General features: G+C 53.0%; 1 protein-coding gene across 1 annotated transcript in view; it reads right to left on the bottom strand.

Annotated features, from left to right (window-relative positions):
* SMAD6 (SMAD family member 6) overlaps window positions 1–15,366 on the bottom strand; it is a 28,873-nt gene that overhangs the window by 10,050 nt on the left and 3,457 nt on the right. Inside the window, exon 3 of the mRNA XM_021407437.1 lies at window positions 14,864–14,941. Coding sequence (XP_021263112.1) covers window positions 14,864–14,941 — 78 coding nt within the window. The remainder of the gene's footprint in view (window positions 1–14,863; window positions 14,942–15,366) is intronic.

Raw genomic sequence — 15,366 nt, 5'->3', positions numbered from 1 at the left:
ATCCCTGCCGTGTGCAAGCTGAAGGGGTAAAACCTGATGGAAAGGTGCCGGAGCTGTTATCTGCTGGAGATAAATGCAAAGGGATGGCAATGGGGATGGCTCCTGCCCTCCCTCACCCACGCACCGGCACAGGGAGGGACGTGCAGAGGGCTGCGTGCATGTGTCTGCACCCACACAGCCAGATTTTCCGATAGCTGCTTCATGGATTGATGTGTAAACATTTTCTGGGGCTATTCCAGCCCTTCCCTGCAGCTAGCGGCTCGCTCCACCAACATGCTCGTGGCCAGCATCCACAGGCTCTTGCTCCCACTTCAAGCAAAGACTAAACAATGACTCAAGCATCTCAGGATCTGAGCTCCGTGCTGGTCCCTCACCCCACCGGCCAGGCAGTGGGGATGCTCCTGCCTCCCGTTTCATGAAACCCACAATGCTGGCAGGGCTGCAGCAGCACAGTGAGAGCCTCCCCGAGTCCCCGAAGGCATCTCCCAGCGACGTCCCATCCCTCACCAAGGGTTTGCGCAGGGCGAGTGGAGGTGACTCACGCTCATTACCCTCCCTGGCCACGCAGGACTTGTTTTCATTATGGAAAACCACAGTTTCTCTTAAAAAAAAAAAAAACCCAACAACCAAAATACACACAAACTCAGTGGGACGCATCCTGCCCCGCCGCACGAATCCCAGCCACCCCAACGCTCCTGTTGCCTCTGGATGGTCAGAGATGGCCACCAGGTGCTGCCCTGGGAGGGGTGCTCAGCATCAAGCACCACCATCACTGATAGCCCCATTTTAGGGGTGAAAACGGAAGAAGAACAGGTCAGGCTTTTGGTAAATCAAAGGCAAGGGGATTACTAGGGCATGGAAGTGCTTCGTTATGGCTAACGAGCTCAAGAATGCAGGCCCCACACTCAGCTTAGTGCTAATGGAGGAATGCAGAATACTTCTCCCCTCCAGGGAAACTGAGCTATAAAGTGAGGCTTTTTTTTTTTTAGGGGAAATACATTCAAAACACAGCCTGTCAACCACTGCAAAGAGACTCATGGCTCTTTCTGTTCCCCTAGAGCTCATCTATACAAAATACACACTTGGATGTAAAGAAAGCCCCGCTCAAAACCACCTGAAGAAGAACTGAGTGTAAAATCAGCCTCCTCAGGTTTTTTGCAGAAATGCATTCACAGAGCAGCAGATTTCCTGCTTTGGATCGTTTTGCTCATTATTGCAACACTTCAGGCTGTTTGTGACGGGGAGGAGCGACACGGGAAGCCTCAGCCTTAAACCTCAGCCTTTGCACGGCACAAACAAACCACGCCATCGATGCTAAAAATTCTGTCGTGTTGCTGCGCTCGAATCCTTAAATTGTTAAAAATAGGAAAGAAACTGCACAGTTCACATATTTTATAAAGCTGGGTTAAATCAACATCTGCAAAAAATATCCCCGTTAAACGAAATAGCAGGATTTCATTAAGCAAATTGCAAGTTGGCAAAAATTCTGAAAGAAAGGGAAAAAGCCACAGCCAGCCCCATAATTTAAACCTTATTTTAACTGTGGCTGCATGACTGCAAGGGGCTGCATTTCCAAAGGGAAAAAAAAAACAACAAAATAAACTCTAAAAGCAAGGCCTCCACTGCCCACCTCAGCCATACCTTCGGGGCCGGTGCCCGCCCTATGCTGGGTACCAGCAGCTCAGGATGCTGGGAGCAGGCAGGGCATCGCCTGCCCTCCCGGCCACTTTTCCAAACCTGCCAAGTGCCTTTCCTGCCCGGGGTGACTCACTTGGGATAGGCTGCGCTCTTCCCACAGCTCTGGCCAAAAAAAAAAGAAAAAAAAAAAAAAATCCCCTGTGAGAGGGAGCCGTGTGGGGACCGGGGACATCCCGGGGAGCCCTGTCCCTTGGGGCCACCTCGCCCAAGGTGACCTCAGCATGGCACCAATCCAAGCACTGAGCCCAAATTGACAGGGAGAAATTAAATGTCCCACCCAAAAGCTCCCGTGTCCAAGGAAGTAACCTGGACACACCACTGCAACTGGCAAAATCCGGCATCCAGCGCAAGCTGAGCCCCTTTGCTTTGGAAATCATGGCTCACGGGGCTAAAAACCTCAAAACAAAACCAAAGGACAACAGGCCCGACACAGGCAGACTTGGAGCGAAAGAGGAGAGCTTTCACAGAAGACACAATTCTTTTCTTGCAACGTTTTGGCTCCGCTGTTTTTCCTGGCATGGTGAGGCTGGAGTTATTCTGAAGGGCTGTTTGCTGCACGCGGAGCCCAGAAAGCAGCGACCTGATTTCCTTTCGGATCTAAACATCCGTTTGCTGTGCAAGCAGGAGGAAAATAAATGGGACGCGCATCTCGGGAAGTGCTGTCGGGGAGCACCCGCAAGGGACTGCCAGCACCAGGGCTGGGATGAAAGGGGCAATGCTGCCCGCTTGCAAAATGCAAGCCGATGGCAAAAGGAACATGCACGCTGGGGGAAATTGCAAGGCAACCCAGGCAGAGAGCGGAGTGCTGCAGAGCTTGCACCGGGGCACGGCCCAGAGTGATCCAGCTCTGCTCTGCCCCAACCCAGGGCACTGAGCCTGGCTTGGGTGCTGTGACATAAGGAGGACAGAAAGCTATCTGTCTATCAGAGAGCTCCCAAAGGAGGGCAACTAAGACAGGGAAGGATCTGGAGGACAAGGCACTTGAGGAGCAGCTGAGGTCCCTTGGTTTGCTCAGCCCAGAGAAGAGGATGCTGAGGGGACACCTCATGGCCCCACAGCTCCCTTACAGCCCTACAGCTCCATCACGCTTCCACAGCCTCCCCATGGCCCTACAGCCCCCTCGAGGCAGCTCCCTAACAGCCCCACAGCTCCATCATGGCCCTACAGCCTCCCCATAGCAGCCTGCAGCCACGAGGACTACAAGCCACAGCCCAAGCCCTGCTGCTGGAGGTGCAGTCCCCCACCTGGGCTGCCCCTGTCCCCCCCCCAGGGCACAGACCCCCGGTGCCATGCTCGCTCCTCATCCACCACCTCCTCCCCGCCCGGGCCAGGGCCAGCCCGTCACCATGCTTCTACATTTCCTGGCTTTGGAGGACACAAGCCAGGCCATTAACATTATTTATAGGTTCCTGTGCATGAATTTCCATTTGTTTGTCTGCTTAAAAACAGTGAGGTGAAAAAAAAAAAAAAAAAGAAGAAGAAATTCCTGGAGGTCAGACAATTAGAAAATAAAATAAAAAAAAAAAGCACGGCCGCTGTCTGATGGGCCCAAAGGAGCAGCAGCTCCTTCACAGACATAACAGAATCTCCTCAAATGCTCGTTCTGTAAATATTTAAGCTACTTTATAAAAATTTTTACAATGATGTACTTAGGAAGCGTAAATCTCTGCCGCGGAGCACGGCAGGCCGTCGGTGCGGCACAGGCTGGGATGTCTTAGGAACACAAACACGGCCATCTCCCGTGCTAATGCTACAACCTGGGCCAGGAGGGCACAACCACGATGCTGCTCAGGGTCTTTCCAGCACCAAATCGAGGAGGACACAACTACCTTCACCCCTAGATGGAAGGTGCCCACGCACTGCACTAAGTTACAGCTGCTTCACAGCGTCCCACGTCCTAGACAGAAGCCCTGAGATTCCTCCCTTTGAAACGCAGCACTGGATTTTGTGGTATGGACAATAAGGGTATTAATCCAAACCAGGCTCTGCTGTGAGCTCTTCTTGAAGAATTCAGTGATTTTCCCTGGCACGTTGGCTGGCAGCTTGGACCCGAAGCCAAATTTCTGCCCGCTGCCTTCGCTGCCCGCAGCACCTGGGATGCCTTCTCACCGGTGAGCGTTCACTTGTGATGGAAAAAAAGCGTCACGCCGCCTGACGCATCCACGCTCAGGGTGGTTCCCAGATGGAAACACAGCGCAGTTTTATGAGGTTTGCTTGGACACGGCGCTTTCTACCTCAGGTTCTTCCAATAAATGCAGATCTTCCCAGCTAACCCAGGGAACGCCGGGCGCTGCAGCTCCCCTTCGCTGCCATTTAGGTGCGTTTGAGGCAACGAATGGCAACAGGGAACTGGCAGTTTATCTGCTTTGCAAAGCACGGCTTTGTGTTGCAGATGACAAAGTGCAAAGCAAGTCCGGAAAAAAAAAAAAAAAAAACTTGGATGGAAGTTCAAACACCGATGGTTTAAAGATGAAAGTGAGCTCTTCGATTAAATGTTTAAATAAAGTTTTCTCCTACTAAATCATTGAAACGTTTTCGCATTCCTCGCGTTTCTAGAAGCACTGTCTGATTTTATTTCATACCCCACCCCAGGGCCCTCAGTGAGCAGCCACTGCGATTGGAGACAAACTCCCTTCTGCAGCACTCTCAGGACAGCAGGGAGCTCATCACGAATGGGGCAGCGAGCCACCTGCACTCATTCTCCTATTTTCCTCCTTTTTTAACATAAATTCTTCCCCACTGCACACGAGGGTGGTCAGCTCCAAATATTGTCCAGAAATTCAAAGTAACTCGACTGACTTCACCGAGCTGTATTGAGACAGCTCTAACTCGGAGCTGAGGCTGTTTGCTGCTCTCAAATCGTCTGCTTCAGGAGATATTGGCTGCTCCAGGCTGCCAGCAGGTATGGAGGAAACCTGAGTCAAACAACATCTGCCATCAGCAGCACCAAACAGCTCCACCAAGCCCAAACTCCCTGTGCAATTCCTTCTCACGATGCAATTACACCAAAGAGAAGGGTCCAGACGCAGAAATTTTGGCCACTGCATGCTTCTTGATGACGACAGCTCACCAACAACGCTTCAATGCCCGGACAATGACAAAGGCAACCTGTGCCCTGCCACCATCCTGATGCTGGGGAAGCTTTCAAATGCTCACAAGACCGATGGCCAAAAGCCTTTTTGGTTTGAAAAGCGACATTTCCACCCCAATAGATCTCACCGTCTGCCTTGCGTTGCCCTCGAGCGCACTGCCTATTCCATACTGCAGATCCTAAAAGAAAGAGCAACTGGGAGAGATCCAGAATAAACGTGGGCACTTTTGTTGTAACCTTAGAGGAGAAATACTCCCAAGAGTCCCCAAGGGTTTTAATGGGAGGACAACCCAACAGCTGAATGGAAATGTGGATTTCCTTTAAGATAGAGCACGACCAACACAAGGCAGCTTTCAAAGACAGAAAGCAAGTGGGCTAAGAGCAACCCCACATGCTGTTGGCAGCTCTTCTGTCCCTTTTTGCTTGTAAATCCATCGTTAAGGCAAAAAAAAAAAAAAAGCCACATAATAATCAAAAATCCCAAACCCAAGGGGTACTTGTCTTCATGAGCTCTGCTCTGCACTAAGGGTCCCCAGGTGGCTCAGTCCCCACCATGCTGAGCTGTTCCCCACGAGCTGTACAGCTGGAGTGGCCCCATGCACAACTCCCTATTTACTTTGGCATCATTCATTTTGAGGGCCCTAAAACCCAAATCGAGCCCATTCCCATTTCTGCCTATCTCCAGCTACTGACACTGCTCACAACTAATCTGCAAAACCCAACGAGCACACGTTGTGTAACAGGGCTGGGAAAAGCATCGTGAGAAGCTGGAGCTCTGCAAGGAAGCTCGAGGGGGCCAAGGCTGCAAGGGACAGTGTGAAATTTGACTTTTACTCTGATAACAGCAAACGCTATTTTCTGCCCATGACACCGTGCTCCCAGCTGCTGTTACACAATGGCCCCGGTCCAGCGCTGACTGAAGGCGCTGAGAACTTGGCCACTCACTGCAGCAGGGCTGAGCCACTGTGATATGTTTCCCTCTTTTAAAAACAGGTTCTTTTTTCCCTGTGTGTGCCCCACGAGCTCCCAGAGCTCTACAAGGGCAATGGGATACCCCAGTGATCGTTCCAAGCTACAGTCAACATGACCCACAATTGCAAAATTCCTAGAGGCCAACAGAAGGAGGAAGCAGGGGCTGAGGGCACGATGCAGTGATGCAGGCTGCTTCTGTTCCCACTACAAAAACGGCATTTACCAGGAACAGCATGAAACCCACCAGCTTCTAACTCAAACACCACAGAGCTTACTCAATAGCAAACAGAGGGGGGTCAGGAGGGAATGGATTCAGGACCAGACCCATCTTGGGGACCACGTCAAAGGTGGCTGCAGCCATCTGAGATGAGCCCAGCAGGGATGGAAGGGCTGCAGCCAGGGGCTGTGTGGCAAGAGGATGCTGCAAGAACAGGGCTGAAGGCTGGGAATGGGTTAAAGCACTTGCTGAGCACCCCCAGCCACGAGCACCCCGCAGACCTGTTCATCTCCACTGCAACCCAGTTTCGTACGCCAGTCCTGCCTGGCATAAATAAAAAGCTGGCTGTGCATCAACATACATCCAACTGCACCTGCCTGCATGGAGGCTGTGAGCATCCCCCCATGCCTGGGGAGCCCCAGGCACCAGCAGTCCCCTGCATCACCCCACAGCAGACGCTGCCCTCCAGAAGAAACCAGCACAGGGCACCCAGCTGCCCTGTACCAAACCCAAGCTCAGCTCTCCCTCCCTGCAGGACTCAATGAAGTCAGCAGCCAGCGCTTCCAGGCACTGAGCAGTCTCTGAAGCAAAGCCCTCCAGACAGACCGATACTGAAGGCTTTTTACACCAATAGGTCCAGTACAGCAAAAGCAAAACTGATTTGCAAGGATCTTAAAAGTCTCAATGAGCAGATCCATCCCATCGCAGCTGACCTCACTCCAGCTCCAAGGGCTCACGCTGATGACTGCAGGTAGGAGAGGTACCTCAACACCAGCGGCTGTCATCAGCTGCAGACAACCCAGCACGTGGATTTTTCCCGTTTCAGCAGCAAAGATGCTGCCCAGAGCACCCTTATTCCAAATCCAGCAATGCCTGAATGGCATTTTTTAAAAAAAAAAAAACAACACACTTTTGCTGACGTTTCCCTTTCATTAAAATAGCTCAACAATGCGGGGAAAAAGCAACTCACGGCGTGCATCGGATCTTCCCCTTACTTTGTACTGGCAGAGGAATTTCCTTCATCTCCTCCAGAGTGGAAGTTCGCCCCGATCCCTGGCTCACGTCACACGCGATGTGCAGCACAGCAGGAACTGGGCCGCTCTCTTTTTGCAATGTAAGGCTGCACACCTTTGGGGCCCACGTGTACAGGAGCTGGGACATGCTCCCAGCCAGCTATCAATGGGCTGGGCTCTGGCGATGGGCAGCGCGGGGATGATGCTGGATATCAGCTTCCAACAGCGTTGTGCAGGCCTCCAAATAAAGCCCAGCGCAAGTGAAATTGTAGCATGGATTCCTGCGTTGGGAAGCTCTTGCTCTACTTGAAGATGGGTCCAAAGATTAAAGGATTTGTGCCAGTGCCTGGTTCTAAAGCCAGTCATCATCTGAAACAACCTCAGGCTTCCATGTCCCCCAGCGGATGCAGCCTCACCGGTTCAGAATCACAGAATGGTTTGGGTTGGAAGGGACCTTAAAGGCCACGCAGTTCCAACCCCTGCCATGGGCAGGGACACCTCCCACCACACCAGGTTGGGCACAGCCCCATCCAATCTGGTCTTGGACACCTCCAAGTGGCTTTTGGACTCTTCTCTGGGCAGCCTCTTCCAACACCCAACCACCCTCACCCCGCTGTCACACACCACTGAGTAACCATCCTCAGATCAGCTTCCTGCACTGGCCCAGGAGGGACAACTGCACCAATGCTCCTGCAACAGCCCTGCATAGGCACAGGCACTCTAAGCAGCTCTGCTCTGCTTGCAGTGAAGCTGGGGAACACGTGGCTGCAGCACACATACATCCTCATCTGTACTGCAGGAACCTATGAGATGGAGGAAAAAGCCCTCAGCCAGGTTCTGCATCCATCCTCAAGCTGCCACCCTTGCCCAGTTCGAGGCCCCAACCATAAAACAAACTCCACAAGAGCATTATTTATTTGTCTTAAGTCACAATTATTTCCAGCAGCAGGAGGGTGGAAGGATGCAGCGTGCTAGACCCTGCTCGCCGGCACCATGCCAGTCTCATAAATGGTTGGCAGCCAGCAGAGCAGCCAACCCATTCCTATTGAAATGAGCTTGTTACCGCTAATTTTTACTGGCTTCCCAGTTGATTCATAAAGTTCCGTTGCTTTTCTGTTGTTTGGGCGTCAATTTCTTATTTTTATTTTTTGCAGAAATGCAATCTCGAAATGGACTCCTGAGACACGTGGAGGGGAACACACCCAGGGCTCCCCACCAACAGCTGCTCCCTGTGCTGTAGCATGGTGCAAGGATGGATCCCCGTGGTTCAGCTTTAACAATAACTTTCTGGACAAGTCAGACCACCATGAACCAATCCCAGCAGGGCCACGCCACCTGTACTCAGCAGCATCCCAGCAAAGGACTGGGAGCACCCAGTCAAGCCCAAGAGGAGGATGCTACGGGCGCCAGCCCATCAAGTACAGCCACTGATGCCTGTGTGATATTCCAAAGCATCTTCAACACAACACTTGCCACATGCTTTGCATATTGCTTAATTAGTGGAAAAAACCTTTCCTTAGCCACTCATTTCCATTCTGCAAAGCACAGGACTAAGGCCATGTGCAGCACTGAGCGCGAGGCAAAGCGCTGTGCAAACCCCCATCTCCCTCCATGCAGTTATGGCCAGGGGTGCTCACAGCCCTCAGGGCAACGTTTGCCTTCCTTGCAAACCACTAAATGCATTTCGTTCTTTACTAAATAGACCAACAGCAAACTGCATCACTATGTGTGAAAGGGTAAAGCAGTTTAAAAAAAAAAAAATAAAATAACCTTCTTTAGGAAAAAAAAGTCTTTAACATTCTTTGGCTCCCTGAATGGAAAAATCTCAGCAAACGAGACCTTAATAAATGGAAAGAGCTGAAAAACGGCCTTTCTGCTGGCGTGTTTTGCTCCTTCTAATGGAATATAGAGATAAAACTGATGCAGCAGTGTCTGGGACCTTTCTGCAGCACTGCAATGAGGAACCCTCCCCAAGCCCTGCCCAACACCAGAGCCCCAGAGCTCTGGGCATGAAGGAGCAATGAGGTTCCCAGCAGGAGTGCCACGCTGGGATGGGGACAGTGCAGCACTGGGGATGCTCTGCAGCAGGACAACACCTCCAGCCTCCATGTCCCAGCTAACAGGAGCTATGTGAGCGCTCAGGGCAAGGACCAGCTCCAAAGAGACACAACCCAATGCAGTCCTACCAAACCCAAGCATCACCAGAAAGGCCTCCTGCTCACCCAGGAGCAGAAAGCTGCTAAAGAACAAGGAAATTCTGAAGTTTCTACTGACTCCTTTCTTGTCTCGTTGGGAATGCAACTCGTTGGCAGGCTTTGTACATAGGCTTTTATAGGCTGAGGCATCCAACACCAGGTGCTTGGGAAGCGCTGCAGCCAGGCTGCTCCCAGCACCCAAGTGCAAGGCAGAAGGATTTGTTCTGTGAGGGAATTCGGGTCTGGTAACCCCTGGGATAGCTCCCACCTCCAGCCCAACAGGGATCCGCAGCATTTTAGGGCCCTGCAGTTCAGCTGCACTGATGTGGCCAGGCTTTCTAAAGCTGGAAGAGGCCAAACAGGCAGCAGCAGCCACGCAGCACCTTGCAGCCCAGCTGGGAGCAGGAAGGGACCGGCCTCTCACTGCCAAGCACACCAACAAACAGCATCCCAGCGAGACAGATCTACCCACCAGCTCTGAAGGACGGGTGATGTTTTTCCTCATGTTTTCCCCAATTCTTTTCCTTTTTGCCCCACTATCAGCCCCCCGTGGCTGTGAGCATCCTCCGGCGGCGCAGCGCGGAGCAGGAGCGCAGGGAGGACAGGAGCAGCCTTTGATGCACGCTCAGCCCGCGGGCTTCAATCGCTTCGCTCAGCGCCGCGGATTTAATAAGTTATTTCCGTGGAAAACCTTAGCAACTCGCTTATGAATCAAGCCTATAAACACCTCTTGCTCATCAAAGCGCCACGCAAAAAAAAAAATAATAATAAAAAAAAAAAAATCTGGGAGTGTAACTGTGAATGCTCGCCTCTCTCTACAGGTCCCCGTCCGCAGCCAAAATTCCCCTTCAAAACATTTGCTGCTTTCAAAGGTCATAAATACACAGTGTCCAGCATTCAGCAAACCCCTTGCAGCAGCCCAGCCCGCGCAGAGGAGCGGAGTTCAAACAAAGCTGTGCCATCAGATACGCGCTGCCTAGAGACACAACCAGAGCTACATCAAAGGCAATTTTACTACCTAGAAAGCCATACGCCGCTCCTAATAGGCTGCAGGAATGTGGTGTTTTGGCTACAAAGATTAAACTAATTTACTTTTAAGTAACTCACTCACTTCCTGATGTTTCTTTTTTTTTTTTTTTTAAAAAGCGATGCTTAGGTGCTCGGAGAAGTGAAGGCTGCGATTACTCTGTGATTCAAGGCCAATCATCACAACCACTCACGAACCACAGACAAAAACACGTTTTATCGGGCGCTGTGCTTGCTCCAAGTGCTTGTATGCAGCAATGGCCCCGCCAGCAGCTCGCAGCCAGCCCAGTCCGGGTATGGGCAGGAGTAAAAATGCGACCGTCCTTCCTCTGCAAACAATGGTGTGAAATGCAAAATCCAAAGCAATGCTCCTGGCAAAATGCTGCTCCGGTGCTCGTGTTGTCACCCTGCAGATTGCTCCCTGCTGCCAGGTAGGAGCACCTTGCTTGGGTTCACCTTGCACCATCAGGTCCCCGCTGGGATCGGAGCGGTGCAGGATGTCCCCGTTCCCGAAGTGCCCCAGGTGCATTCACTCCACAGCATCCTACTAGCTCCAAGGCAGGCAATCCTCTTCACATCCCAGGGAGCTGTGTGCATGCACATCTGCAGTGCAGCCATTGTCCCTGCATTATGCACGAGGCCCAACACAGGTGAGACCGCTCTTCTTGCACCCGTGGCGCAGCACACGGGCTCCAGCTGTTCCCTTGTTCTGAACGGTCACACCTCCAATTGTCCACGTTTTTCCAAGTGCTGTGCTGGAGGGCTGAAGCAGGAACGGTGGAAGAGGAAGGAGGCTGCTCCAAGGGAAGCCAGGCAAGAGGCAGATTCCAGCTCTGCAATCCGCCCCGTTTACCTGGGGCATCACTGCCACATCGCTCCCAGCCCCGCAGTCACCTCCCGTAACATTTTGGGAGGCCAGGGCATTCTCACACTGCACATCCCAAGCACCACATTTCTCACTGAGCAAACAGTCCTCTCCTTGCACCCAAATCCCTTTTCCCACCCCCAGCGCTCCCTCAACCTCCACAAAACTCATTTCCCCACCCGCATCACCAACCTGGCTCAGCTCTCTTCTTTGATTTGGGGACCAAAGCCCTCACACTGCAAGCTCACAGCCCGCAGGATACCTCACAGGCAGGTGCTGCTTTTCCTAAAAGCCAACCCAGAGCTGTATGGCCATTGCTGGAATTCCACCCTCAGCATGGGATGCGGGGTGCACGGGGCCAGGCGCTGGAGGAAACAGACTCAGTCCTTTCCCAATGGGTCAACCACAGCCTCCAAGGATGCGTTTGGGAAATCCCAGTGTCCTCGGCCCCATGGTGGGTGGAGGAAGCACGACCATCATCCCCGCATCTCAGGAAGGCCACCCAGCTGTGGGACCATCCATCCTCACATCTCCTCCCCAGGAAGGACATCTCGCCGAGCTCCCCACGACCCCAGCCCCACGCACAGGAGGTGGCAGGCAGGGAAGGACGCTGCACCGCACCCGAGCATCCGCGGCAGCGCACGGAGAAGCCTCCCCAGAACCCCTCTCCAAAGCACACTGGAAAATAGATGCGCTTTATTTCCCGTTGGCAAACCCGAAGTATGGAGGAAAAATGTTTAATATAAAAACATCTGACAAAGCACCTCCAGGATGTATTTTTTCGCATCAAAGAAGTAGCTCTTGGCAACGCGCGCGCGCGCTGCTCCGACGAGGGAAGCTTTTCGCCAAACCCTGATTGTTGCAGACTGCTCCGCGTCAGACACGCCAGCGAGCCTCCAGTGCAACAGGGAAGAAAAAGGAAACCAAAAGCATTGCTGGCCCAAACAAACATCTGTCTGCCATTACGCTGCCCGCGCAGATACGCTCGGCTCTGCCTTGAGGAGAACGTGGGCAGGAGGGGCCGAGCCCAGCGCCAGGTCCCCACCAGCGTCCCCCAGCAGCAAACGCCATGGGAAAAATATCAGCTCTTCTCTGAATGGTAACGGCACAGTCCCTCCCCCCAGCCTGGAAAGGGCAGTGTTTGCCCAGTTTCCACACACATCCGCCTTACATATTTATAGGCTTTTTTTTTTTTTTCTTTCCTATTCCTAACACAGAGGATCTTCATAAATTTCCTTGTTAGCATAAGTCCTCGCAGCCTGTTATTTCTGGGGGGAGAGGAAGAGAGACGTTCACTTTCTCCATTCACTGGGTTTGAAAATATGCTCCCTTGAGCTCATCCTAGACACTGCTGGAAGCAGGAGAACCCCGCAGTGCCCCCTCCATAGCCACCCTGGGGGCATGGGGACAGCCCCATGCTGCACTGCCATCCACACAGCTCTCTGGCTTCCCGAGCCTTGGGCACAAGAGATGTCAGTGAGCTCTGACCCATTCAGTCACACCTCCTCCTCTCTCCCCCATGCCACCCTGACCCTACTTCACCCTACGGATGCTAGCAGCCTATCCCATGGGGATGAAACTCCTCAAGAAGCTGAACAAACTGATTCCAAAATGCCCCGCAGGGCTCTCTGCTCTCCCCCTTTCCCTCAAGGAGCACCAATTCCCCAGTGCTTGCACCTGCTCCCACAGCCTCCAAAGGAACCACCACCCTGCCCTGCACCACGGCCAACTCAGTGTGCTGTCCTCACAAGGGCACTGCGTCCCACTGCACTGCCATCCCCGCCTGCAGCAGAACTCAAGGCCACCATGAGCGACCCTGCAGGATGCCAACATCTTGGTACCTTTACAAATGCATGGGGCTTAGCCCACCAGGAAGGCACAGCGATGCTGCACACTGGGCATCTTCCATGGTTTTCAAGAGGGTCTTTTAGGGCTGTGGTGTCCCTCAGTGTGACAGCAGGACAGAGCTGCCACCAGCAGTGCCCTGCTGTCCCCAGAGCCAGCACCCAGACCCAAGAACCCTCTCCATAAACCAGCATTCCTCCTGCAGGTCTGCCCCATGAGCACACCCGGACCACCCCGATGAGTCCCCAGGCACGGGCTGGAACCACTCTGCTGTGACGCCACCAACCTCACAGCTGGGAAACTGGGGATCCACCACCTCCGAGTGCCTGCAGCACCAGCACTGCTTGGGAGACCTCCAAGCTGAGGACCACAGCACACCTGGGCACAGCACCCATCCTCAGAACCACCAGGTCCCAACCCAGGCACAGCCTGGCAGCTCACCGATGGCTTCTCCAGGTTTTAAGAGCAGTACTATAGCCCTGAGAAGGTCGGCTTCAAAAAGAGCAGCCTTTAATTCCAACACACATCACAGAGCTGAGCTTTTTTTCCACACTAACACTTCCTGCTTCGGAGTTCATCAAGTAAACGATTAAGAGAATGGGGCTCTTTGTTATCCAGAATTGAACTCCGTGGTTTTCGTAGGAAAAGCCTTTTTGATGATCAAAGCCGGAGCAATAAATAGCAGCGGCCTTGCGCTAGGTCCAAAATTCACTTATTTTTGGAACCGGAGTTCAAACGCACTTTCTTTCCCCTCAGTACACTAAAGGCCACGTGCCCACGCTGCACGCTGACCCAGTAACACAGCCCAAAGGAGAACCAACACAGAACCACGGCGCCGTGCCGGCACCGGAGGGGTTCGTTCCCCCCGGCGATGACACACACGGGTTAACTCCGGTGCAGCTCTTATCCTCTTTCAGCAATCACAGCACTGGGGACAAATAAATCAGGCAGCCCCAGACTCTTATTAAAAGTTGCACCATTTGGAACTACACCGGGGGAGAGCAGGGATCTGGTTTCATACGGTCCTGGTCACATGTTATCATTGCATTGTTCAAGTCAAGTTAAAATCTCTCCTCTCTCCCCAGAACCCACCAGATGTCCCATAAAGAGCTCCGCCGCGATGGAAGCTGAACCACGACATCCTCAGGAACTTCTGCTTTTAGAACCCCGCCGCTGTCATTAGTGGCTCTGATCATGTTACAACAAAAGCTGCAGGCTGTGCCGAGCACGCAACCAAGGCACACACACTGCGGTGGGGACCTTACGGGGAGATGCTGAGGAACCCCCCATGGGAAACATGCCATGATGTAGGGACACACTACACCACATCGCTTCGGTGCTCCCTACAGCGATGCAGCGGTGCCATCTGCTTGAGCATCCCCATGGACATCAGCATCCGGACCCCAGCTCTGCCTCAAACTGAACCCCTGGCACAGGGATGAGGGCTGGCCCCATGGCAGGTCCCTTGTGGCTGCCCCCCAGCATCCCTCCAGGCACCACCAGACACCAGGGACAGCCGCAGCCCCAGGCCACCGCAGGAGGGCAAAGCCAGCTCTCGATGCCACGCTGCGTGGCCAATGCCGGGACCAAACCCAGCAAAGCTTTGCCCAACGTGACACAGAGCTGCTGCAGGTAACATCAACCAAGCCAACCACTTGCCATCACAGGATTTACAGTTGGAAAGACCATGACCATCACCACACATCCAACTGCAACCACATGGACAACCAAAGCAGTACCAACCGCTGCTGCCACCGCACCAGTGACACACGTGCCACACGCAGATGTCCCCAACACGAGCACCATCCCAGCACGTGGATCCCATACATCTGAGCAACCGCCCCTCGTTCTCCCCCATTCATACCGAGGAGCTCCCCAGGAACACAACACCCACCGCCCCTGCCCCGGTCTCCGAGCGCGCATCCGCCAACATCTGCCAACCTGAGAACTCCCCGGGCGTGACGTTGGGCGAGTTCGTCGCCTCCGTTTCAGTGTAAGACAACGTGGAATCCGAGAGATCTGCAAAGAAACAAACCCAAAGGGGCCCTTTTAGTCCTCCTGTGCCCGGGAGCCCTCTGCCCCACAGCCCCCCCAGCCCGGCCCCACAAGCAGCCCTGCACCACGCACAGCAACTGCCCCAACCACAGCCAGAACTGCAGCCGGGCTGATCCAACAAGTAGGAACTTGGTGCTTACTGGATAAGGTTACATTAAGCCTCTAAACAATTCATAGTTACTATACTTAATTATCACCATTAAAATTCTTGAAGCTGTTTATTCTTGCTTCCTTCCTTCCTTCCTCTTTGCTGAAGCGAAGGAAACTTTGTTTTAACAAGTTAAGAGTCTTTGTTATTCTCTCTTGCTTACACCCCTCTAATTAAGTGCTCAACTGTTTGCTCAAAGATTAACCATTATTTTCCCAGCCCTGCAGCCCGCGGAGCACAC

The sequence above is a fragment of the Numida meleagris genome, chromosome 9, assembly GCF_002078875.1.
Source record: "Numida meleagris isolate 19003 breed g44 Domestic line chromosome 9, NumMel1.0, whole genome shotgun sequence".
Taxonomy (NCBI): domain Eukaryota; kingdom Metazoa; phylum Chordata; class Aves; order Galliformes; family Numididae; genus Numida; species Numida meleagris.
This window is presented reverse-complemented; position numbering and strand designations above follow the sequence as displayed.